The 25,956-nt window shown below is 44.1% G+C and overlaps 1 protein-coding gene across 2 annotated transcripts in view; it reads left to right on the top strand.

Moving 5' to 3' along the window:
- The first annotated feature begins 381 nt into the window (after positions 1 to 381).
- The window catches only part of LOC141126888 (C-type lectin domain family 12 member B-like), a 61,206-nt gene continuing 35,631 nt past the window's right edge, over positions 382 to 25,956 (top strand). The window contains exons 1-5 of one of the 2 annotated variants that reach the window (XM_073612942.1): positions 382 to 527; positions 4,555 to 4,689; positions 4,883 to 4,963; positions 16,094 to 16,249; positions 21,154 to 21,299. In XM_073612942.1, the coding sequence (XP_073469043.1) occupies positions 458 to 527; positions 4,555 to 4,689; positions 4,883 to 4,963; positions 16,094 to 16,249; positions 21,154 to 21,299 (588 nt within the window). In that variant the 5' untranslated portion in view covers positions 382 to 457. Of the gene's footprint in view, positions 528 to 4,554; positions 4,690 to 4,882; positions 4,964 to 16,093; positions 16,397 to 21,153; positions 21,300 to 25,956 lie in introns of both variants that reach the window. The other variant, XM_073612931.1, reaches the window with a different exon arrangement.

The following is a 25,956-nucleotide window of genomic DNA, read 5'->3' as shown; positions in this document are numbered from 1 at the left end:
CGAACCGAACCGGGGGGTGTTCAGGTCATCCCTACTGACCAGGATTGCTGCATAAAGAACATCAGCAGCATGTATCAAATCTTATTTGAAGAAAAACAATAATCTCAGAAAACAGCAAAAATAGTTAAACTTTTCTTAATAGAGAAAAAATGCCCATCCTGCAAACCAAAGCATTCTGGGAGTGGGAGGGGTTACACCTGGCTGGCCAATGACATTTTTCTTTACCGGGGTTCGAGTCCCCCTGTAGGTGGCAGGATAACTCACTTTTCTATGACTATCCGAATGCTGTGTCCTTTAATGAATGAGAACTAAAATATTCTATTATTCTAATATTGTGTGAAATCAGTGGAGTGTACTTCCCTCACTCTGAATATAACATTGTACTGTTCCTTCCTCTTCAGATACGGGAAATCTTCTCCTCTGCCATCATCGTCTGTGTATCTTATACGGGGCCAATATGACTGACGCCGTGACTTACGCAGACCTGAAATTTGAGGATATTGTGATGAAGGAGAACGATTACAGAGGTAATGGGATGTATTTATCATTTCTTATTAACTAGCATTAGATGATCCTCCTCTACATTTGTGGCTCAGGAGTTTTATACACGTGTATGAATGTGGTGGAAGGGTAGAGTGTAAGCTCCTCTGGTACAGAGACTGATGTGACTGGCTCAGCGATCTCTGTACAGCACTGCGGTATATGTCAGAACTTTATAAATGTATAATAATAATAGTGTGTGACTTTGGGGGAGGGGACATTAGAGTGTAAGCTCTTCTGGTACAGAGACTGATGTGACTGGCTCAGTGATCTCTGTACAGCACTGCGGTATATGTCAGAGCTATATAAATGTATAATAATAGTGTGTAACTGTGAGGTAGGGGATATTAGAGCCTCTTCTAAAAATTATGTTTACTGAAGTTTACTGTTTACAGTAAACTGAAGACAAGTTTACAGTTTACTAAAGACAAGCAGACTAAGGGCATGGATTACTGGAACCATGTCCTGTGGTCTGATGAGACCAAGATAAAATTATTTGGTTCAGATGGTGTCAAGCGTGTGTGGGGGCAACCAGGTGAGGAGTACAAAGACAAGTGTGTCTTGCCTAAAGTCAAGCATGGTGGTGGGAGTGTCATGGTCTGGGGCTTCATGAGTGTTGCCGGCACTGGGGAGCTACAGATCATTGAGGGAACCATGAATGCCAACATGTACTGTGACATACTGAAGCAGAGCATGATCCCCTCCCTTCGGAGACTGGGCCGCAGGGCAGTATTCCAACATGATCACGAACCCAAACACACCTCCATGATGACCACTGCCTTGCTAAAGGAGCAGAGGGTAAAGGTGATGGACTGGCCAAGCATGTCTCCAGACCTAAACCCTATTGAGCATCTGTGGGACATCCTCAAATGGAAGGTGGAGGAGCGCAAGGTCTCTAACATCCACCAGCTCCGTGATGTCGTCATGGAGGAGTGGGAGAGGACTCCGGTGGCAATCTGTGAAGCTCTGGTGAACTCCATGCCCAAGAGGTTTAAGGCAGTGCTGGAAAATAATGGTGGCCACACAAAATATTGACGCTTTGGGCCCAATTTCACTTAGGGGTGTACTCACTTTTGTTGCCAGCGGTTTAGACATTAATGGCTGTGTGTTGAGTTATTTTGAGGGGACAGCAAATTTACACTGTTATACAAGCTGTACACTCACTACTTTACATTGTAGACAAGTGTCATTTCTTCAGTGTTGTCACATGAAAAGATAGAAGAAAAGATTTACAACGATGTGAGGGGTGTACTCACTTTTGTGAGATACTGTATTTACATAAAAATAAACAACAACTAAACAAAAACAAGCGTGCTTACATCAGCAAGTAAAGAAAAACGTTTCCTGACAAGATAACATTGAAAGAAACATATTTTAATGACAACAAAAATTAGACTACAAACCCCGAACCTCAACTTAAACACAATCCAGGATAAGAAACATTTTGAGAGTTAATCGCCATTAACCCCTCCCCCCACATCTTTTACCCTGACTTCCACATCATTCACCTTGCATTCTGCACCAGCCACTCTCATTCCCTTCCCACTCCCCCCCCCCCACCATCATCCAATCCATCACCCACTCCACCCCTCGGTGTCTGCTGACCTCCAGCCATACTTCGGCCACGCCGAGGAGGAGGAGTTGGCACTACCATACACGCTGGTTCAGCACCCTCCACTGCCTTCACTACACTAGGAGAAACAATAGGTGCAGACACAGACTTGACAACCACACTTTCTGACACTGACTGGGAGGCCACAAACTGGGGGGACACTGACACCACAGACAGCCTCACAGACACAGATTCTGATGGGACAGAGCCCCTGGTACAACCTCCGCCAACCCAGACTCTTCTCTATCCAGACGGAAGTATTCCTCCACCAGCTCTGGCTTATTGTGCAAAGCCTCAGGGCTCCGGCTGTAAGGGTGACCAACCTTATCACATAGGTTACATTTAATGATGTTACAGTCCCTTGCCAGATGCCCCAGTTCCTGGCACAAAGAGTACTTCTGTTCTGGACATTTAGAGGAGAAATGTCCCTTGACTCCACATTCATGGCACAGCTTAGGTGTTGACCAGGGTAGAAGATGGTAATTCTATCTCTACCAATAAAGGCAGAGGAGGGCAAATGCTGGACCACATTCCCACGCACACTCAACCTCATTGACACCAACCACCCACCCATCCAGATTCCTCTATCATCCACAATCTTTTTTAGGGGACACTTCACCAAACCTCCTCAACCAGACCCTTAAATACTCGGGGGGGGGTATAGACTCATTCCTAGTCAGGATAGTCACATTCCTAATTAAGGGCTGTCATGAGACAACTTTGGGGACAAGCCCCTTCCAGTCCGGCTGGCCCCCATATACACACTCAAACCGCTCCCAAAACAGATCCAGCGATTCTGGAAGCACACATGACAAATCATATTCAAAGGAACCAGCCGGACTGATAAGAGTATAAATATCCTCTGCCTTAAATCCCATGGCTAGGATCTTATCCACAACCTCCCTCCTGATAGGTGGGATACCTCCTCCTTCTCACCTGAGCTGTATCACATTCCTGCGTTTAATGGAAGAAGGTGCATTAGGTGAAAGTCGCACAACTGGCTCCCTTCCACCAGCAGCATGACTTTGTCCTGACACAGCCTTAGCATAATTCCTAACTGGTACAGATGACACATTAACTGGTTGCATAGGAATATTAACTGTCTGCATAGGAACCTCTAAAATCTGGATTGGTAAATTACCCACCACTTGATCCTCCTTCCTCCCCTCCAGCACAACAGTCCCGCTCACCATAGTCCCAGAGGTACCACAGATACCAGCAGTCCCGTCATCAAGTAAAGTCTTATGTTTAGAAAAAACACCAGCTGTTTCAGCGTTCATACGGCCCTCCTGCTCTGCAGTTTCAATGTTCATGCGCCATTCCTCCTCTGCAGTTTCAATGTTCATGCAACATTCCTGCTCTGCGCTGTTAGTGTCCATGTCGGACTCCTCACAACCAGCAGAAACTTCTCTGTCTGGATACATGCCATCTCGTCCTGCATTCCCTGCAGATTGCAAGGATCTGTTGGCAGGTGCAATCTCAGGAAAGTCCTCCACACATTTTCAGCAAGCACTCCTTTACCATGATGTTCATCTGACGAGTTGGTGCCACTCAAAGGAGATTCCATTTCTGTAATGGCCTGCAGAAATCCGCCATTTTCCTCAACCTCCTCCTAAAATGACCCAGGCTGCTGGGGAGGGAAGGGGGCAGATAGTGACTCAGGTGCAACAGATCCTGAGACAGGGGTAGTACTGGGGCCACCATGTAAAGGCACATCCTTACCCCTCATCCATACTGTGGCCGTTGGTCTGGTATCCACCCTCTGGCTGGTACTGGCACAGGCACTTTCCTTCATCTGTTGGAATCTCTCCTCATTCTCACATTTTTCTCTGAACACACCGCTGCTTTCCTTCAGAGAGGCGACCAACTTCTCCTGCTTTTTCAATGCCTCCTCCAGAGACCACTTTGGAGACTTCCCTCTTACTGTTTCCAGACTTACTGCAGGGATTTCTTTTTCCTGAGATCTTCCTTTATGACAGCAAGTTTCTGTTCCTCCTTAGCAATGAAGCGAAGTCTGTTCACCACTTTATCCAAGAAGACTGGTAAGGACTCCCCATAGGAACAGGTCCGGGATCCATTGCAGCTTGAGCATGGAGTAGGCCTCAGTGCCTCTGGAGAGCCTCCACCTTCATCTCCCCCCACCCTCTGCATGGGGGGTGGGGGAGAAGCCTGCAGAAAAGGCCCAGGGTTGATGTTTCCTCCAACTGAGACCAAAGCAGAGTGAGCCAACAGCACCTTTGCAAAACAGCACCACCTGGTGGAGAAGCTCCTCTGGTGCAGAGACTGAGGAGACTGTCTAAGTGATCTCTGTACAGCACTGCGGTATATGTCAGAGCTATATAAATGTATAATATGATGATGTGTGTCTGGGACCAATGCTAAATGTTTCTCTTCTATCATAGATGACGAGGACAATGGAAGTGACCATGGGGACATTATGTACGAGAATGTGGACACTATGAATCCACCCAGATTTAGAGATCTCCCGGATCCACCTGATAATCCGGCTAATAAAAGAGAACATCGGCTCCTATCAAGTAAGACATGATGTAACATTTCTATTATGGTACTCACTAGGAAGATTTAGTAAATCAGACCTGGAACTATAATTTCCTGCCAGGAATAAAAAACTGCTGAAAAAAATCCACAAGAAATAAAGACTAGTGATAGATACATTTTACATTTTGCATAACAAGAATACTATAACCTATTCCTCTCCATCCTTCCCAGGATCTGAAAAGTATCTTCTCTTCCTTTCTATCCTATTTGGTCTTCTGTTTATTGCTACCGCCATCGGAATGTCAGTGAAATGTAAGTTTTTACTTTTACCTATATGCCATTTTAATGGGGGTTTCACACTTTACAGGTTTGCTGTTCCATATTTTAATGATCTGTTTCCCTATAAAGAGTTTTATATAATCTGCAGTTTTGAAAAATGTTTGAAGCACTCTTGGTGTACTGTTGAATTTAAAGGACAAGCCACTATGAGAGTGTATTGTTTTAAATTTGTCTGATAGACATCAAAGGCAGGCACTCATCATCATCCAGGACCCCTCATAACAGTAGGTCTAGAAGGGCTTAGAATAGCCATTCTCAACAAGGGTTCAGTGGAACCGTAGAGTTTCTCCAAAGGTTGCTATGGGTTCCTTGAACATTGGCTGATTGACCTTCTATTATATGGCACCTTCATGGTTCCCAGGTCTACTCCACTTGACAGAGCCATCTGAATGAACCTAAAGATCTTTTTAGCAGTCTATAAGGGTGGCATTCTGACTGCTACTTGTAAGGGGCATTTTTCCCATTGACCCCCAATAAATTGATTTTTTTGCAGGGATTTCTTGAGAGCTGAAAATTAATTAAAGGGTTCCTCTGGGGTAAAAAGGTTGAGAAAGGCTGGATTAGTTTCCTCATACAACACACATCCAGCCATTCTCAAACTTTCCTATTTCTGGGTCCACCAGACCTGTGACATCATTCTGTGTTCTTCAAGCTGCTGCAATGTGTGGTTTGGAGAAGTCCTTCCAGAAGGATCTTCTGCTCATCCTATCCCCTTGTAGCACTTTGTCCCATTTTCATAGCTGCTATGGATTCTGAGCTAGCATGGTCAATAGTGAACCTCCCTGTCCTGTTTGACTATGCTGTTCAGTAGAAGATGAATAGATAAGTAGGTGTGATTGATAGCACTTGTCTCTGGCAGCGCCAACACTACTAATCCTGGGAAAAGGAGAGTGTGAGCCCAACACTGTCTGCAAGACATACAGTGGGGCAAAAAAGTATTTAGTCAGCCACCAATTGTGCAAGTTCTCCTACTTAAAAAGATGAGAGAGGCCTGTAATTGTCATCATAGGTATACCTCAACTATGAGAGACAAAATGTGGAAACAAATCCAGACAATCACATTGTCTGATTTGGAAAGAACTTATTTGCAAATTATGGTGGAAAATAAGTATTTTGTCAATTTCAAAAGTTCATCTCAATACTTTGTTATATATCCTTTGTTGGCAATGACTGAGGTCAAACGTTTTCTGTAAGTCTTCACAAGGTTGTCACACACTGTTGCTGGTATGTTGGCCCATTCCTCCATGCAGATCTCCTCTAGAGCAGTGATGTTTTGGGGCTGTCGCTGGGCAACACGGACTTTCAACTCCCTCCAAAGGTTTTCTATGGGGTTGAGATCTGGAGACTGGCTGGGCTAGTCGTAGCCACTCCTTCGTTGCCCGGGCGGTGTGTTTGGGATCATTGTCATGCTGAAAGACCCAGCCACGTTTCATCTTCAATGCCCTTGCTGATGGGAGGAGGTTTGCACTCAAAATCTCACGATACATGGCCCCATTCATTCTTTCATGTACACGGACCTTTGCAGAGAAACAGCCCCAAAGCATGATGTTGCCACCCCCATGCTTCACAGTATGTATGGTGTTCTTTGGTTGCAACTCAGCATTCTCTCTCCTCCAAACACGACAAGTTGTGTTTCTACCAAACAGTTCTACTTTGGTTTCATCTGACCATATTAAATTCTCCCAATCCTCTTCTGGATCATCCAAATGCTCTCTAGCAAACCTCAGACGGGCCCGGACATGTACTGGCTTAAGCAGGGGGACACGTCTGGCACTGCAGGATCTGAGTCCCTGGCGGCGTGCTGTGTTACTGATGGTAGCCTTTGTTAAGTTGGTCCCAGCTCTCTGCAGGACATTCACTAGGTTCCCCCGTGTGGTTCTGGGATTTTTGCTCACCGTTCTTGTGACCATTTTGACCCCACGGGGTGAGATCTTGCGTGGAGCCCCAGATCGAGGGAGATTATCAGTGGTCTTGTATGCCTTCCATTTTCTAATTATTGCTCCCACAGTTGATTTCTTCACACCAAGCTGCTTGCCTATTGCAGATTCGGTCTTCCCAGCCTCGTGCAGGTCTACAATTTTGTTTCTGGTGTTCTTCGACAGCTTTTTGGTCTTCACCATAGTGGAGTTTGGAGTGTGACTGTTTGAGGTTGTGGACAGGTGTCTTTTATACTGATAACAAGTTCAAACAGGTGCCATTAATACAGGTAATGAGTGGAGGACAGAGGAGCCTCTTAAAGAAGAAGATATAAGTCTGTGAGAGCCAGAAATCTTGCTTGTTTGTAGATGACCAAATAATTATTTTCCACCATAATTTACAAATAAATTCTTTCAAAAATCAGACAATGTGATTGTCTGGATTTGTTTCCACATTTTGTCTCTCATAGTTGAGGTATACCTATGATGACAATTACAGGCCTCTCTCATCTTTTTAAGTGGGAGAACTTACACAATTGGTGGCTGACTAAATACTTTTTTGCCCCAATATACATAGGTGCGGTTATGATGTCAGCGCGCCCAACATGAGCATTCGAGGCAGTGCCGACTGGGCTTGCATGAAGAACAGACAAAATTCCAGCATTATGAAGGTAAGACCACCGACAGGGTGGTACAGGCAGCCTGCCTATCTTTGGCCTAGGTCCCATTGGGTCAATAGGGGGCTCAACATGCCAGAAGCTGGCTATGCTCTGCAGTCACTGTCGGTATTTCCTCACTTCCAGGTGTGTGGAATACCAGCTCTCCCTGTCATGTGCTGTCGTTCCTCCTGCCAGATCCAATGGCTTGCAGTGATGCATGAGCCAGTGGGAGGAACCACAGTGTGTGGTAGTAGGAGAAAGTATTCTGGAGGATACAAGCCACTAGAAAGGTAACTATGCACGGTATTCTTTTACAGCCTAGTCTTCTTTTACAGATATTCTTGTGACACCTTCAGGTTTTTGGTTGTGTCAGTTACTGATTTAGTGCTCGGGCATGTCCATGTTTTTGGCAGTATGGAACTAATGGTGTCTCTGGTTGTGTTTGAGTATTTTGTTTAACGTGTGCAGCATGTACTGTGAGTAGGCTCAGACCCAATGTGGACAGCTTTATAGCCACACCCAATTTTCACAGTGGCACATTCTGCACACCACACTTCGTAGCCTCTCTCACTTTTTTGTTGCCATGCCATTACCTTTACATGCTACATATGGGACCTCCTTCCCTCTGTGGTCCTTAAAGCCCCAGTTGGGAGTCAGGTAGGCTGTACAGGGTCCCATGATTTCTAATGGCGTCCCCGTATGAAGGGGTGGAGCTCGCAGGCAATTTTGCTGGTATGTTGGCCCATTCCTCCATGCAGATCTCCTCTAGAGCAGTTATGTTTTGGGGCTGTCGCTGGGCAACACGGACTTTCAACTCCACTATGGCACTGTGTGTGCCATACCTGCTCACCTCATCGATAGACCACCTTGGGTCAAATCACGCTTTTGTAATATAATTATATAATCAATCACATTGGAATGGACCATCCACTGGTGGATCCTGTGTGTTTCCTCTCTGCACACCTTGAAACCCCCACTCCGTAGGCTTAAATGCTCAAAACAAAAAAAAAAAAGGAATATCAGCACGCAAGATTGTAAAAACAATGCTGGTTTATTAAAACATAAAATATTCCACTCACATTTGGGAAATCTTGTACAATGCCGGGTTATATTAAAACGCTCATAGACAGATGGTTCTTCCAGTTTGATGCAGATGGTCTCTTTCAAGCCTCTTGTGAGCCAATTGTCCTCTATGTCCAAAATGTGCTCCTCACTGTCCTCCAAAGAATTTCCCTTTTGCTTAAGACCACTGAGTCTTGACATGAAGAATTTTTAGTCCTGTGTTAGGCCCCCCATTTGTTGGGAGACTGTTTTGTCACCATGATGTTCGGGTCTTTGTATTCTTCACAACGCTGCACTGCATATGTAACACTGTGCAATGTTACTGTTATGCAGAACTGTTTTTTGCCACAAGATGGCAGCGTTCCACAACTAAGTTAGCACGCAACTCAGCAATACAGAAAAGGTTTGTAGGCTGTAAGCAGGATTCTTTTTTGGATAGCCCGTTCCATGTATCGCCGTCATTGTACGTCAGAACTCTCATTTTGTGGGCCTCCGCTGATTGACCAGTGGGGGAGCCAATCAGTGAGTGGGGCGGACTCGATGTCTGCCGGCCACCTGCGATCATTCCCAGACAGAACAGGTATTTGCCTGTGTAAACAAGGCAGATCTCCATTCTGACAGGGGAGATCACACAGAGATCCTGCCTTTCTGCTATGCAGGAAGACGGATCTGTGTGTTTCCCCAGCCAGCCCATCCCCCATACAGTTAGAAACACACCTGCAGGGAACACATTTAACCCCTTGATCGCCCCTGATGTTAAACCCTTCCCTGCCAGTGTCATTAGTACAATGTCAGTGCATATTTTTAGCACTGATTACTGTAATAATGTCACCGGTTCCCAAAAAAGTGTCAAAAATGTCACTACCTGTCCGATCTGTCCACCGCAATGTCTCAGTCCAGCTAAAAATCACTGGCCATTACTAGTAAAAAGAATAATAATAAAAAGTCAATAAATATGTCCTCTATTTTGTAGACACGATAACTTTTGCGCAAACCAATCAATATACGCTTATTGCGATTTTTTTTTTTTTTTTTACCAAAAATATGTAGAAGAATACATATCGGCCTAAAATGAGAAGGACATTTTTTTTGGGAATATTTATTATAGCAAAAGTAAAAAATATTGCTTTTTTCTCAAAATTGTCGCTCATTTTTTTTGTATTATAGCGCAAAAAATAAAAACCGCAGAGGTGATCAAATACCACCAAAAGAAAGCTCTATTTGTGGGAAAAAAAAGGACATACATTTTGTTTGGGTGCAATGTTGCACGACCGCGCAATTGTCAGTTAAAGCGACGCAGTGCCTTATCGCAGAAAAGGGCACGGTCATTAAGGGGGTAAATCCTTCCGGTCCTTAAGTGGTCTCATGTGTGGAGTTTTTAAAGTGATACTAAAAAAAAAACAATTTTTATAATATATTTTTGTTATCTTTGGTTGCCTTTTAAAAGTGCCATTCTAAGAGATGTAGTTGTGCTCATAAGTTTACATACCCTGGCAGAATTTATGATTTCTTAGCCATTTTTCAGAGAATATGAATGATAACACAAAAACTTTTCTTTCACTTATGGTTAGTGTTCGGCTGAAGCCATTTATTATCGATCAACTGTGTTTACTTTTTTCAATCCTAATCACAACAGAAACTACCCAAATGACCCTGATCAAAAGTTTACATACCCCAGTTCCTAATATCGTGTATTGCCCCCTTTAACATCAATAACAGCTTGAAGGGTAATTTCTGTTGTGATTATGATTGAAAAAGTGTAAACACAGTTGACTGATAATAAATGGCTTCAGCCAAACATTAACCATGAGTGAGAGAAAAGTTTTCATGTTATCATTCATACTTTCTGAAAAATGGCCAAGAAATCATAAATTCTGCCAGGGTATGTAAACTCAGGAGGAGTAGGAGAATCTATTTTGGGGTGTCATTTTTGCTATGTACATGCTATGTGTTAGAAATATTGTATAAATGGACAACTTTGTGTGGAAAAAAAATGTGTTTTAACCACTTCCCGCCCGCCGGCCGTCATACGACGTCCTTGACTTTGTGCGGGGATATCTGAATGATGGGTGCAGCTACAGGCATCATTCAGATATCAGCTTTTTCAGCCGGCGATTCCCTACACCATGAGAACAATCATAGCGGCTGTTCCACTGCTTGATCATTCTTACGGGAGGTGGGAGGGGACGACCCCCCCCCCCTCCCGCCGCCCTCAGGTGCTTCTACCGACTCACCGCTACGATCAAAGCCAGGATCGTTTTTTTTTTTTTTATCTCAGGCTTCCCAGCGTAGAGGTGAGATGTGGGGTCTTATTGACCCCATATCTCACTGTAAAGAGGACCTGTCATGCCATATTCCTATTACACGGGATGTTTACATTCCTTGTAATAGGAATAAAAGTGATAAAAAAATGTATTTTTTGGAAAAAAGCGTCAAACTAAAAAAAATAAAGTAAAATGAACAATTAAAAAAAAAACATTTTTTTTTCCCCATGTCCCGTGTGCTCGCATGCAGAAGCGAACGCATACCTAAGTCCCGCCTAAATATGAAAACAGTGTTCAAACCACACATGTGAGGTATCGCTGCGATCGGTAGAGCGAGAGCAATAATTTTGTCCCTAGACCTCCTCTGTAACTCACAACATGTAACCAGTAAAAAATTTTAAAGCGTCGCCTATGGGGATTTTTTAGTAGCGCAGTTTGGCGCCATTCCAGGAGCGTGTGCAATTTTGAAGGGTGACATGTTAGGTATCTATTTACTCGGCATAACTTCATCTTCCACATTATGCAAAAACATTGGCCTAACTTTACTGTTTTGTTTTTTTTTTTAAAGCACAAAACATTTTTTTCCACAAAAAAGCATTCGAAAAATTGCTGCACAAATAACGTGCAAGATAAAAAGTTGCAACAACCGCCATTGTATTCTCTAGGGTCTCTGCTAAAAAAACATATATAATGTTTTGGGGTTCTATGTAATTTTCTAGCAAAAAAATTATGATTTTTACATGTAAGAGAGAAATGTCAGAATTGGCCTGGATGTTCCAGAACGCCTGATGGTGCTCCCTGCATGTGGGGCCTCTGTATGTGGCCACGCTGTGTAAAAGTCTCACACATGTGGTATCACCGTACTCGAGAGTAATAGCAGAATGTGTTTTGGGGTGTAATTTGTTGTATGCATATGCTGTGTGTGAGAAATAACCTGCTAATATGACAATTTTGTAAAAAAAAATTTAAAAAAAATCTTGATTTTGCAAAGAATTGTGGGAAAAAATGACAACTTCAAAAAACTCACCATGCATCTTTCCAAATACCTTGGAATGTCTTCTTTCCAAAAAGGGGTCATTTGGGGGGTATTTGTACTTTTCTGGCATGTTAGAGTCTCAAGAAATGAGATAGGCCGTCAGTACTTCAGGTGTGATCAATTTTCAGATATTGGCACCATAGCTTTTGGACTCTATAACTTTCACAAAGACCAAATAATATCCACCAATTTGGGTTATTTTTACCAAAGATATGTAGCGGTATAAATTTTGGCCAAAATATATGAAGAAAAATTACTAATTTGCTAAATTTTATAACAGAAACAAAGAAAAATGCATTTTTTACAGAATTTTCGGTCTTTTTTCTTTTATAGCACAAAAAATAAAGAACCCAGAGGTGATTAAATACCACCAAAAGAAAGCTCTATTTGTGTGAAAAAAAGGACAAAAAAATCATATAGGTACAGTGTTGCATGACTGAGTAATTGTCATTTAAAATGTGAGAGCACAGAAAGCTGAAAATTGGTCTGGTTATTAAGGGGGTTTAAGTGCCCAGTAGTCAAGTGGTTAAAGTGACTCTTCACCCTACCAGTGTTTATTTAAAGGGGAACTCCATTAGCTACATTACGATGCCTTGGGCAACACCGTTTACTCAAAGAGACTACATCCCTATTGTGCACCAATGTAAGGGCCCCAACTAGCCAGCAGAAGAGTTCTTCATGTGCTTGGGGTATCTGCTCAAAATGTATTTGCCTAAATTCCTCAGAGTAAAAGTGATTGTGAAGTCTATTTTTTTCCCCTGAAAAATAACAAACATGTTATATTTACCTCCTCTGTTGCAGTGGATTTGCACAGAGCAGCCTGGATCCTCTTCTGGGTCTCTCTGCGGCGCTCCTGGCCCCTCCTTCCCATTCAGTGCCCCCACAGCAAGCAGCTTGCTATGGGGGCACCGGAGCTGAGTCACAGATCCCTGTGTCCATTTAGAGACAGAGCCCCGACCCAGCCCTGTCCCCTCTCTCCCCTGACTGGCTAGCTGACTTTGACAGCAGTGGTTGCCAATGGCGCCACGGCTGTGTCTCAGCCAATCAGGAGGGAGAATCTCAGATGGCTGAGGCACTCGTGGACATTACTGGACAGAGAGGGACCTCAGGTAAGTATTAGGGGTGCTGGGGAGGCTGCTGCACACAGAAGGCTTTTTATCTTAATGCATACAATGCATTAAGATGAAAAACCTTCTGACTTTACAACCCCTTTAAACCCTGACTTTTCTTACTGAGAGCCCACAAGTGAGCTAGCCCAGTGTTTGTTCTTTCTTTCTCTTCTTATTGGCTCACTTGGGGAAGATTTCTCAGTTTTGGAGCTCACGTTTGAATTTCCAGTCCTGCAGGATGGGTGGGAGATGTTTAAAGTGGTACTGTATTGTGTTATATTGTTTGTTTCATGTTGGTGTTTAGCCAAGTGGAAGACTCAGCCTATTGTTCTCTTTTGCCTGTTTGCCATTCCTTGACATTAAAGAGGAAGTAAACCCATCAGGGTTTACTTCCTCTTTGTTTCCCTGCAAAGGTAAAGCATAATGGGCTACTACAGTCAGGTCCATAAATATTGGGACATCGACACAATTCTAATCTTTTTGGCTCTATAAACCACCAATGGATTTGAAATGAAACAAACAAGATGTGCTTTAACTGCAGACTTTCAGCTTTAATTTGAGGGTATTTACATCCACATCAGGTGAACGGTGTAAGAATTACAACAGTTTGTATATGTGCCTCCCACTTTTTAAGGGACCAAAAGTAATGGGACAATTGGCTGCTCAGCTGTTCCATGGCCAGGTGTGTGTTATTCCCTCATTATCCCATTTACAAGGAGCAGATAAAAGGCCCAGAGTTCATTTCAAGTGTGTTATTTGCATTTGGAATCTGTTGCTGTCAACTCTCAATATGAGATCCAAAGAGCTGTCACTATCAGTGAAGCAAGCCATCATTAGGCTGAAAAAACAAAACAAACCCATCAGAGAGATAGCAAAAACATTAGGTGTGGCCGAATCAACTGCTTGGAACATCCTTAAAAAGAAAGAACGCATCTGTGAGCTCAGCAACACCAAAAGACCCAGAAACCACGGGACCACGGAAAACAACTATGGTGGATGACTGAAGAATTCTTTCCCTGGTGAAGAAAACACCCTTCACAACAGTTGGCCAGATCAAGAACACTCTCCAGGAGGTAGGTGTATGTGTGCCAAAGTCAACAATCAAGAGAAGGCTTCACCAGAGTGAATACAGAGGGTTCACCACAAGATGTAATCCATTGGTGAGCCTCAAAAACAGGAAGGCCAGATTAGAGTTTGCCAAACAACATCTAAAAAAGCCTTCACAGTTCTGGAACAACATCCTATGGACAGATGAGACCAAGATCAACTTGTACCAGAGTGATGGGAAGAGAAGAGTATGGAGAAGGAAAGGAACTGCTCATGATCCAAAGCATACCACCTCATCAGTAAAGCATGGTGGTGGTAGTGTCATGGCGTGGGCATGTATGGCTGCCAATGGAACTGGTTCTCTGTATTTATTGATGATGTGACTGCTGACAAAAGCAGCAGGATGAATTCTGAAGTGTTTCTGGCAATATTATCTGCTCATATTCAGCAAAATGCTTCAGAACTCATTGGACGGCGCTTCACAGTGCAGATGGACAATGACCCGAAGCATACTGCGAAAGCAACCAAAGAGTTTTTTAAGGGAAAGAAGTGGAATGTTATGCAATGGCCAAGTCAATCACCTGACCTGAATCAGATTGAGCATGCATTTCACTTGCTGAAGACAAAAATAAAGGGAAAATGCCCCAAGAACAAGCAGGAACTGAAGACAGTTGCATTAGAGGCCTGGCAGAGCATCACCAGGGATGAAACCCAGAGTCTGGTGATGTCTATGCGTTCCAGACTTCAGGCTGTAATTGACTGCAAAGGATTTGCAACCAAGTATCAAAAAGTGAAAGTTTGATGGATGATTGTTAATCTGTCCCATTACTTTTGGTCCCTTAAAAAGTGGGAGGCACATATACAAACTGTTGTAATTCCTACACCGTTCACCTGATTTGGATGGATTGTTTCATTTCAAATCCATCGTGGTGGTGTATAGAGCCAAAAAGATTAGAATTGTGTCGATGTCCCAATATTTATGGACTTGACTGTATGCATCGCATAGTAGCACATTATGTGTCACTTACCTGACACAGGAGCCTGCAATGTCACCGCTGTCCCTTCTTCCACGAAGCGTCCATCTTCCTTCCGGGTATCGTGGCTCCGGCGTTGTGATTGGTCGGAGACGCAATGACGTCACTCCGGCGCACGCGCGCGGGAGCCACCACTAACGGCATGGTCGCCGTTAGAGACGGCACGCTCAGTGCGCCTGCGCTCCGTTGTCTATGGCGCATGCGCCATAGACATCGGTGTCTGTCTTTTTGCAAATATCTCCTAAACCATGTAGGTTTAGGAGATATTTCAAGCACCTACAGGTAAGCCTTAATCTAGGCTTACCTGTAGGTGAAAGTAGTCTGTAAGAGTTTACAACCACTTTAATACAAGTTAAACATTTATCCCATCAGTGTGTATGTGTTTTTCCTTTGCATGACAGCCATGGAGTCACCTTGCCAAGGTATTTTGGTGATGGCAACAGGGGCAACACTCTGCTCAGGGCTCAGTAGTGAACACTTGGCCAGAACTTTATATGTGTTTGAAGTCTGACCATTGTGTTATGTTAAAAAGGGTTAAAAAGGGCACAGCTCTCATTTACCATGCTTTACTAGAAGGGAACCAAAATACTCAGCGGTTCCTGAGACTCAAGATCCAAGTGCCTTCCCTTCTGTATCGATTCTTTTGGATGTCTAAGCTTCTCAGCATATTGCTGGGCTTGAAGGACACAAGAATGTGATGTTTGCTAAAGATTCTCCTATCCAACATTCAGGATACACACTAGATGACTGTAATACTTTGTGTGTTCTGTTTCTCCACGCCTTCTAAGATGTCTGTGTTTTGCTTCATTACAGAACAAGGCCAATTAAATGTGTCTAACTCCTACTAGCTATACCATGTCCTTCATAGACATATTGTAGTGGTTTGTACGTGAACTACAATTGTGGACTTTCCATGTGTTGGAGTTGCAGGCAAACGCCTTTCATGATTTGAAGATGTGTATTTCTTCGTCTGCAGACATTTCTGAATCTCGGGAATTAAAGCATCTGTCTAAGCATTTTGCGGAGATGAATGACAGTCTTTCACAGAGGCTGCAGAGTAAAGAGGACCTGTTAACCTCCACGAAGAATGACCTGGAGACCACACAGAAGAACCTGGAGCAGCTGGTCCGGGGTATGAACACTCTGAATGCTTCTCTCCTTCAATGTACAGGAGACAGAGACACTCTGCAAGTACAGAAAGAAAAAGCCATTCAGGATCACCAAACTTTGGAGAGATCATTCAATGAAACCAAGCTTAGAGTCACCCAGATGGAGCAAGGTATTTCTTATAAGACCCCCAGTGAGAACAAGGAGGGCACGTTGACAACATGGGCATACAACAGTATAGTATGTGAGGCAAAGTTTCTCAACCTTTTTTGGCAGCAACTTTTAAAAGAATGCCAAATCTGAAGGCCCCCCAGTCTAAAATGTAAAAAAACACATGAATGTTACTTATTATTAGAAAACTTAAGCCTGGGACAATGCACACAACCACCTTGATGAAATAAACTTTCCATTAGAACCCCCCCCCCCCGCCCCCTTCACATCAGAGGTCTCCCCTTCACATCAGAGTCCCTTCTTACCATCAGAGATCTCCCCATTACATCAGAAGTCTCCCCATCACATCATAATTCCTTCTTTACATCAGAGGTCCTCATCACATCAGAGGTCCCCCATCACATCAGAGGTCCCCCATCACATTAGAGGTCCCCCATCACATCAGAGACCCTTCTTCGCATCAGAGGTCCCCCCATCACATCAGAGGTTCCCTCATCACATCAGAGGTCCCCATCACATCAGAGGTCCCCTCATCACATCAGAGGTCCCCCATCACATCAGAGGTCCCCCATCACATTAGAGGTCCCCCATCACATCAGAGACCCTTCTTCACACCAGAGGTCCCCCATCACATCAGAGGTCCCCCCATCACATCAGAAGTTCCCTCATCACATCAGAGGTCGCCATCACATCAGAGGTCTCCCATCACATCAGAGGTCTCCCATCACATCAGAGGCTCCATCACATCGGAGGCTCCATCACATCAGAGGCCCCCTCATCACATCAGAGCTCCTCCTTTACATCAGAGGTTCCCTCTTCACATCGGAGACCCCTCTTCATCTAAGAGGTCTCCGCATCACGCCAGAAACTCCTTAACGTCCGAGGCCCCTATCACATCAGAAGTCCTCCTTTACATCAGAGGTTCCCTCTTCACATCAGAGACCCCTCTTCAAATAAGAGGTCTCTGCATGACGCCAGAAACCCCTTAACGTCAGAGGCCCCCATCACATCAGAGGTTCCCTCATCACAACAGAGGTCCCCATCACATCAGAGGTCTCCCATCACATCAGAGGCCCCTCATCACATCAGAGGTCCTCCTTTACATCAGAGGTTCCCTCTTCACATTAGAGACCCCTCTTCTAATAAGAGGTCTCCGCATCACGCCAGAAACCCCTTAACATCAGAGGCCCCCATCACATCAGAGGTCCTCCTTTACATCAGAGGTTCCCTCTTCACATCAGAGACCTTTCTTCACATCAGAGGTCCCCCCATAACATCAGAGGTTCCCCCATTACATCAGAGGCCCCTCATCACATCAGAGGTCCTCCTTTACATCAGAGGTTTCCTCTTCACATCAGAGACCCCTCTTCAAATAAGAGGTCTCCGCATCACGCCAGAAACCCCTTAACGTTAGAGGCCCCCATCACATCAGAGGTCCTCCTTTACATCAGAGGTCCCCATCACATAAGAGGTCTCCCATCACATCAGAGGTCTCCCATCACATCAGAGGCCCCCCAACACATCAGAGGCCCCTCATCACATTAGAGGTCCTCCTTTACATCAGAGGTTCCCTCTTCACATCAGAGACCCCTCTTCAAATAAGAGGTCTCCGCATCATGCCAGAAACCCCTTAACGTCAGAGGCCCCCATCACATCAGAGGTTGCCTCATCACATCAGAGGTCCCCCCATCACATCAGAGGTCCCCCCATCACATTAGAGGTCCCCCATCACATCAGAGACCCTTCTTCACATCAGAGGTCCCCCCATCACATCAGAGGTTCCCTCATCACATCAGAGGTCCCCATCACATCAGAGGTCCCCATCACATCAGAGGTCCCCCATCACATCAGAGGTCCCCCATCACATTAGAGGTCCCCCATCACATCAGAGACCCTTCTTCACACCAGAGGTCCCCCATCACATCAGAGGTCCCCCCATCACATCAGAAGTTCCCTCATCACATCAGAGGTCACCATCACATCAGAGGTCTCCCATCACATCAGAGGCTCCATCACATCAGAGGTCCCCTCATCACATCAGAGCTCCTCCTTTACATCAGAGGTTCCCACTTCACATCGGAGACCCCTCTTCAAATAAGAGGTCTCCGCATCACGCCAGAAACCCCTTAACGTCCGAGGCCCCTATCACATTAGAAGTCCTCCTTTACATCAGAGGTTCCCTCTTCACATCAGAGACCCCTCTTCAAATAAGAGGTCTCTGCATCACGCCAGAAACCCCTTAACGTCAGAGGCCCCCATCACATCAGAGGTTCCCTCATCACATCAGAGGTCCCCATCACATTAGAGGTCTCCCATCACATCAGAGGTCTCCCATCACATCAGAGGCCCCCCATCACATCAGAGGCCCCTCATCACATCAGAGCTTCTCCTTTACATCAGAGGTTCCCTCTTCACATCAGAGACCCCTCTTCAAATAAGAGGTCTCTGCATCACACCAGAAACCCCTTAACATCAGAGGCCCCCATCACATCAGAGGTCCTCCTTTACATCAGAGGTCCCCATCACATAAGAGGTCTCCCATCACATCAGAGGTCTCCCATCACATCAGAGGCCCCCCAACACATCAGAGGCCCCTCATCACATTAGAGGTCTTCCTTTACATCAGAGGTTCCCTCTTCACATCAGAGACCCCTCTTCAAAAAGGAGGTCTCTGCATCACGCCAGAAACCCCTTAACGTCAGAGGCCCCCATCACATCAGAGGTTCCCTCATCACATCAGAAGTCCCCATCACATCAGAGGTCTCCCATCACATCAGAGGCCCCCCTTCACATCAGAGGCCCCTCATCACATCAGAGGTCCTCCTTTACATCAGAGGTTCCCTCTTCACATTAGGGACCCCTCTTCAAATAAGAGGTCTCCGCATCACGCCAGAAACCTCTTAACGTCAGAGGCCCCCATCACATCAGAGGTCCTCCTTTACATCAGAAGTTCCCTCTTCACATCAGAGACCTTTCTTCACATCAGAGGTCCCCTCATCACATCAGAGGTTCCCCCACTACATCAGAGGCCCCTCATCACATCAGAGGTCCTCCTTTACATTAGAGGTTCCCTCTTCACATCAGAGACCCCTCTTCAAATAAGAGGTCTCCGCATCACGCCAGAAACCCCTTAACATCAGAAGCCCCCATCACATCAGATGTCCTCCTTTACATCAGAGGTCCCTATCACATCAGAGGTCTCCCATCACATCAGAGGTCTCCCATCGCATCAGAGGTCTCCCATCGCATCAGATGTCTCCCATCACATCAGAGGCCCCCCATCACATCAGAGGCCCCCCAACACATCAGATGCCCCTCATCACATCAGAGGTCCTCCTTTACATCAGAGGTTCCCTCTTTACATCAGAGACCCCTTTTGAAATAAGAGGTCTCCGCATCACGCCAGAAACCCCTTAACGTCAGAGGCCCCCATCACATCAGAGGTCCTCCTTTACATCAGAGGTTCCCTCTTCACATCAGAGACCCCTCTTCAAATAAGAGGTCTCCGCATCACGCCAGAAACCCCTTAACGTCAAAGGCCCCCATCACATCAGAGCTTCCCCATCACTGGTCTAGGGAAGTAGTCTCCAAACTGCTGCCCAGGGGTTGGATGTGGCCCTTTGCTTGCCTTTATCTTGCCCTTAAGGCACTATTCCACCAACTGACACCAATGATGGAGCACCATTCCCCCTACTGAAACCGTCCACGGGGCACGATTCTTCTCATGGATATCACCAATGGGGAGCTATTCCTCCCATTGAAAAAAATGATAGGGCACTGATGCCAGGGCATTTTCTACTCCCACGGGTCACAGTCCACCCCCCCCCCCCCCCAAAGCCTGAAGGACTGTAAATTGGCTATTTGCTTAGAAAGTTTGGAGACCCTTGGTCTAAGGCAGGGATATGCAATTAGCGGACCTCCAGCTGTTGCAAAACTACAAGTCCCATCATGCCTCTGCCTCTGGGTGTCATGCTTGTGGCTGTCAAAGTCTTGCTATGCCTCATGGGTCTTGTAGTTCTGCAACAGCTGGAGGTCCACTAATTGCATATCCCTGGTCTAAGGGATATATGGGAGTGATGAGCAAATCCCAATGAAACTTTTTGGATAGCTTAGATGTTAAGGGTTTCAGTTTCACAATTAGGCTACTTTCACCCTGATCCGCAGCAAAAGCGTCGTAAAAACGCATATGCGTATTTGCCACGATTTTACAGCATTTGCGGTGCGTTTTTCATTGGACGTGTGACTCAAAAAATGCATCCAAGATGCAACATGGGATCATTTTTGTTGCGTTTTCAATGCATTTTAATAACCAAATATGCCCCAAAAATGCAGCAAGCAGAATTTTTTACACTGCAACAGAAGCACAACAGATCAGTGTGAAGACATACATAGAATTTAAAGGGATGCATTTTTCACAGACAGCAATAAAAACCTGCATGTTGTGCTGCACTGCAACTCATGTCCTTTTGCAAGGTGCATTAGGTTGGCATTCAAATGCATTGCATGGCACGGCATCAACACATTTTACAAGCTTTGCGGTAAAGCAGACAGTAATGGTCTTGCCAAAGTGTGAAGGACCCTTTTGGGTAAAAATGAAGTGCAAGGAGGGCTAAGAGGAAAATGTAGGTTTATTTGGGGCAAAAACCCACCAAAATGTAGTGTTAATTCCCAGGTACCTAAAAACAATGTATTGAGGAAATTTTGCTTTTCAATGAAACTGTAACAATCTGTTTGGAATTTATTGCTATTCCATCCCAGATCTCTGTCCTGAAAATTGGATTATGGTTGGTAAGAAATGCTTGTTGATCAATGAAGAACCCAAAAGTTGGTATGAAAGTGAGAGACAATGTCTTCAAGTGTCTGCCAACCTTCTCACTGTACAAAGACAGGATGAAGCTCTTAAGGTAAGTGGTGCACTGGCATTTCAGCTGCTGAAAATTACACCACCTTGCTTATGGTGTGTTTTTTATCTGTCATCAGTATATGAGTCATGCGATTCAAAAAATTCATCAAAATCGCAACATGGGTGCATTTTTGACATTTTCAATGCATTTTAATGGGGAGGTACAGTTTTGGTGCAGTTTGTTTTACTGACCAAATATGCACCAAAAATGCAGCAAACAGGGTTTTTAACACCGTTTCAAAAGGTGCCGATAATGGCCAACAATAAATTCATATTCATTTAAATTCATGACATTATTTAAAAAGTCTAATATAATACAATTATTTACAAAAATATATATATATATTTTTTAAAAACGTCAATTTTGGTTTTGGTTTTGGCCAAGTTTTTCCTGGATTTTGGTGCACCACTAATATACTGCATTTCGTTATTTATTTTCCCTGGTTGTTCTGGCTTAGAATTTGTATCACAGTTGATGCCAGGCCCTGCAAGCTATTTGTAATCATGCAAAACTGAAAGCTTTGTCGCATAAATTGTTACTGCGTCATCAGTAGGGATGGTCTGGATGTTCGAGTCGAGCGTAAGTTCAACTCGTACATCACATAACAAACGAACATTATGGGGCGTCGGCGGCAAATTCGAGCGCCGCGGAGCGCCCCATAACGCACTGCGGGATTGCAGTGCATTAACAGCTGCTGATTGGCCAAAGCATGCACCTGACCTGCATGCTTTGGCCAATCACAGCGCGATCTGCTGGGAGAGCTGAAAAGTGGGTGTGTCAGGGGCTACTCCAATAAATGCCCCACGACAACAAAAATTGTTGTGGACTATCTCGGTACCCGGGGATTTACACAAGGTAAATATAAAAATATAAATTTATTGAAAAAGAGAACATAAGTAAAGGACATTGAATACAACAATAAGTAAAGCGGTTATTGCATACAGTTACAGGGGATTCAAAAAGAGAACAGGTAAACCCCCACAGGTATATGGGGAGAAAAGATGTAGGTCCAAACGTAGTCCTCCACATGTTTTGCGACAGTAGTCGCTTCTTCAGGAGAGGTCGACCATAAACATCGACCATAAACATCTATAGAAAAATACAATCTTATAATTATGTAGTCACAGATAATACGCACAATAAAAAAAACAGAATATACAGTTTACGTAGATGCAATAAATCTGATAATATTGGAGTGTTATAGTCAGGCATGGCTTACCAATGGGAACCCAAGGAAGGGCACTGCTGGGAGAGCCATGATTGGCCAAAGGCAGGGTGCCTTTGGCCAACCATGGGGCTAAGTCCATGTCCCACACTGTTAGGCTGCTTACACGGTGGCCGTATGTAGTGTGAATAAATAAAGTGGTGCTGCGCTAATCCTAGCAAGAGCACAAATAATAATAATAATAATATGCTCCTAGTGGGCTTAATTGAACACACTAAGGTATAAACAACAAATAGTAATTTGTAAAACAATTATGAATAATAAGTGATCACTCTTGTGTAAAAAACCAACCGCTAAAAAATAAATAATATAAAAGTGCACTAATACAATATATAAGTGAATTACAGCGTGTAACATACATGAAACATACAAAGTGACTTTGTGCGACAATAAAATCAGCGTGATAATAAAGCATGTGTGTTTCATGTATATTACACGCTGTAATTCACTTATATATTGTATTTTTTGCACTTTATACAGGAGTTGGTACTCCTACATTCGCTGCTACAATCTTGGGATTTGTATAGTGATATTTTGGTTATGGAGAGTCGCTGCTATTATTACATACAGCATTAGTGCACTTTTATATTATTTATTTTTAAGCGGTTGGTTTTTTACGCAAGAGTGATCACTTATTATTCATAATTGTTTTACAAATTACTATTTGTTGTTTATACCTTAGTGTGTTCAATTAAGCCCACTAGGAGCATATTATTATTATTATTATTATTATTATTATTTATTTTTATTATTATTATTATTATTTGTGCTCTTGATAGGATTAGCGCAGCACCACTTTATTTATTCATCTATCTGTTAGCAGGGTCTGGTTGTACCCTATTTGGTGCAGGCAGCTTTTCCTATTAGCTTTGTTTAACACACATGATAGTGCAGGAATAATTATATACACGTATGTAGTGTGATACTGTGGAGATAGAGAGAGTTTGAGCTAGACTAGGCAAGTTAGTTAGTGGCGTGCAGGCAGTTTAGGTGTCTATGTATATAATATATATATATATATATATATATATATATATATATATATATATATATATATATATATATATATACACACACACACACACACACAGTGTAGTGTGTGTGTGTATATATACAGGGTTGCTAATAAGCTAGTACAACCGGCCCTCCTGTAGTGGGCCTGAGCCTCATCAGTCCAGCCGAGCACGTGCAGGAGGGGAAAGCCGATTGTACTGCCTTGTGACTCCTGTGGAACCCCCTGCAGCGCTGATAGCTTTCTCCCTCCGGCTGCTGCGCACGAGATCAATGTTACTTACTTGCCGACAGTTCCTTCAGTTAGAAAGCTGTCCCAATGCTGGCTTTGTCCCAATTTTGGAGCAGCTGCATGGACGTCCGCAAATACAGAGATTGAACTGTTTACCCCATCCTCCAGGTCATTTATGAACAAAATAAAGAGGATTGGTCCCAGCACAGATCCCTGGGGGACCCCACTACCCACCCCTGACCATTCCGAGTACTCCCCATTTATCACCACCCTCTGAACCTTGTAGCCAGTTTTCAATCCATGTACTCACCCTATGGTCCATGCCAACGGACCTTATTTTGTACAGTAAACGTTTATGGGGAACTGTGTCAAATGCTTTTGCAAAGTACAGATACACCACGTCTACGAGCCTAGATGGCAACTCACCTCCTCATAGAAGGTTAATAGATTGGTTTGGCAAGAACGATTTTTCATGAATCCATGCTGATTACTGCTAATGATACCATTCTCATTACTAAAATCTTGTATATAGTCCATTATCATCCCCTCCAAGATTTTACATACTATTGATGTTAGGCTAACTGGTCTGTAATTCCCAGGGATGTATTTTGGGCCCTTTTTAAATATTGGTGATACATTGGCTTTTCTCCAATCAGCTGGTACCATTCCAGTCAGTAGACTGTCAGTAAAAATTAGGAACAATGGTCTGGCAATTACTTGACTGAGTTCCCTAAGTACCCTCAGATGCAAGCCATCTGGTCCCGGTGATTTATTAATGTTAAGTTTCCCAAGTCTAATTTTAATTCTGTCCTCTGTTAACTAAGGAGGTGCTTCCTGTGGCGTGTCATAAGGATAAACATGGGACTCGAACATGAATAATCAAAAGTGCTAATTTTAAAGGCTTATATGCAAGTTATTGTCATAAAAAGTGTTTGGGGACCTGGGTCCTACCAAAGGGGACTTGTATCAATGCAAAAAAAGTTTTAAAAATGGCCATTTTTTCAGGGGGGGGCGGGATCTGGGGGGTCCCTTTGTTAAAGGGGGCTTCCAGATTCCAATAAGCCCCCCGCCCGCAGACCCCCACAACCACCGGGCAAGGGTTGTGGGGATGAGGCCCTTGTCCCCATCAACATGGGGACAACGTGCTTTGGTGGGCTACCCCAAAGCACCCTCCCAATGTTGAGGGCATGTGGCCTGGTATGGTTCAGGAGGGGGGGCGCTCTCTCGCCCCCCCTCTTTTCCTGCGGCCTGCCAGGTTGCGTGCTCGGATAAGGGTCTGGTATGAATTTTTAGGGGGACCCCCGTGCCATTTTTTAGAAAATTTTGGCGCAGGGTTCCCCTTAAAATCCATACCAGACCTGAAGGGTCTGGTATGGATTTTGAGGGGGACCCCCACGCCATTTTTTTTTCTTAATTTTGGTTTGGGGTTCCCTGAAGGGCCTGGTATGGAATTTCGGGGGACCCCCACGCATTTTTTTTTCTTAATTTTGGTTTGGGGTTCCCCTGTGGGGAAATCCCATGCTGTTTTTATCAATAAACTTTTATGCGTATTGCCGGACCGACAATTCATTATAGCCGCGAGTAGCTTTAAATAACTTTTATTCCTTTAGAAATGTCATTTTGCTGTCAGACTGTTCTAAACACAGGAAACATGCGCCACTTTACAGGCATACTATAGACACTCCCCTGGTACGAAATTTAGAGGAATATTACACTTTTATTGTTTCACTTTAAGCATTATTAAAATCACTGCTCCTGAAAAAACGGCCGTTTTTAAAACTTTTTTTGCATTGATACATGTCCCCTGGGGCAGGACCCGTGTTCCCAAACCCTTTTTATGACAAAAACTTGCATATTAGCCTTTAAAATGAGCACTGATTTCTCCCATAGACTTTTAAAGGGTGTTCCGCGGCTTTCGAATTTGCCGCGAACACCCCATATTGTTAGCTGTTCGACGAACGGGCGAACAGCCATCCCTACTCCCCATCCTTTGTAACCAGATGTCCTTCCTAATTCTTTATGGGACCAATATGGTCTGTCCTCCCTTTTTTACTGTTTACATACCTAAAGAATTTCTTGGGATTTTTTTTGCTCTCCTCCGCTACGTGTCTTTCGTGTTCTATCTTAGCCACCCGAATTGCACATTTCTTGTTGCATTTTTTATAAAGTTTGAATGCTGATGATGATCC

Source organism: Aquarana catesbeiana, linkage group LG01 (genome assembly GCF_042186555.1).
Source record: "Aquarana catesbeiana isolate 2022-GZ linkage group LG01, ASM4218655v1, whole genome shotgun sequence".
Lineage (NCBI taxonomy): Eukaryota > Metazoa > Chordata > Amphibia > Anura > Ranidae > Aquarana > Aquarana catesbeiana.
The sequence above is the reverse complement of the archived record's forward strand: the minus strand, read 5'-3'. Positions and strand labels throughout refer to the sequence as shown.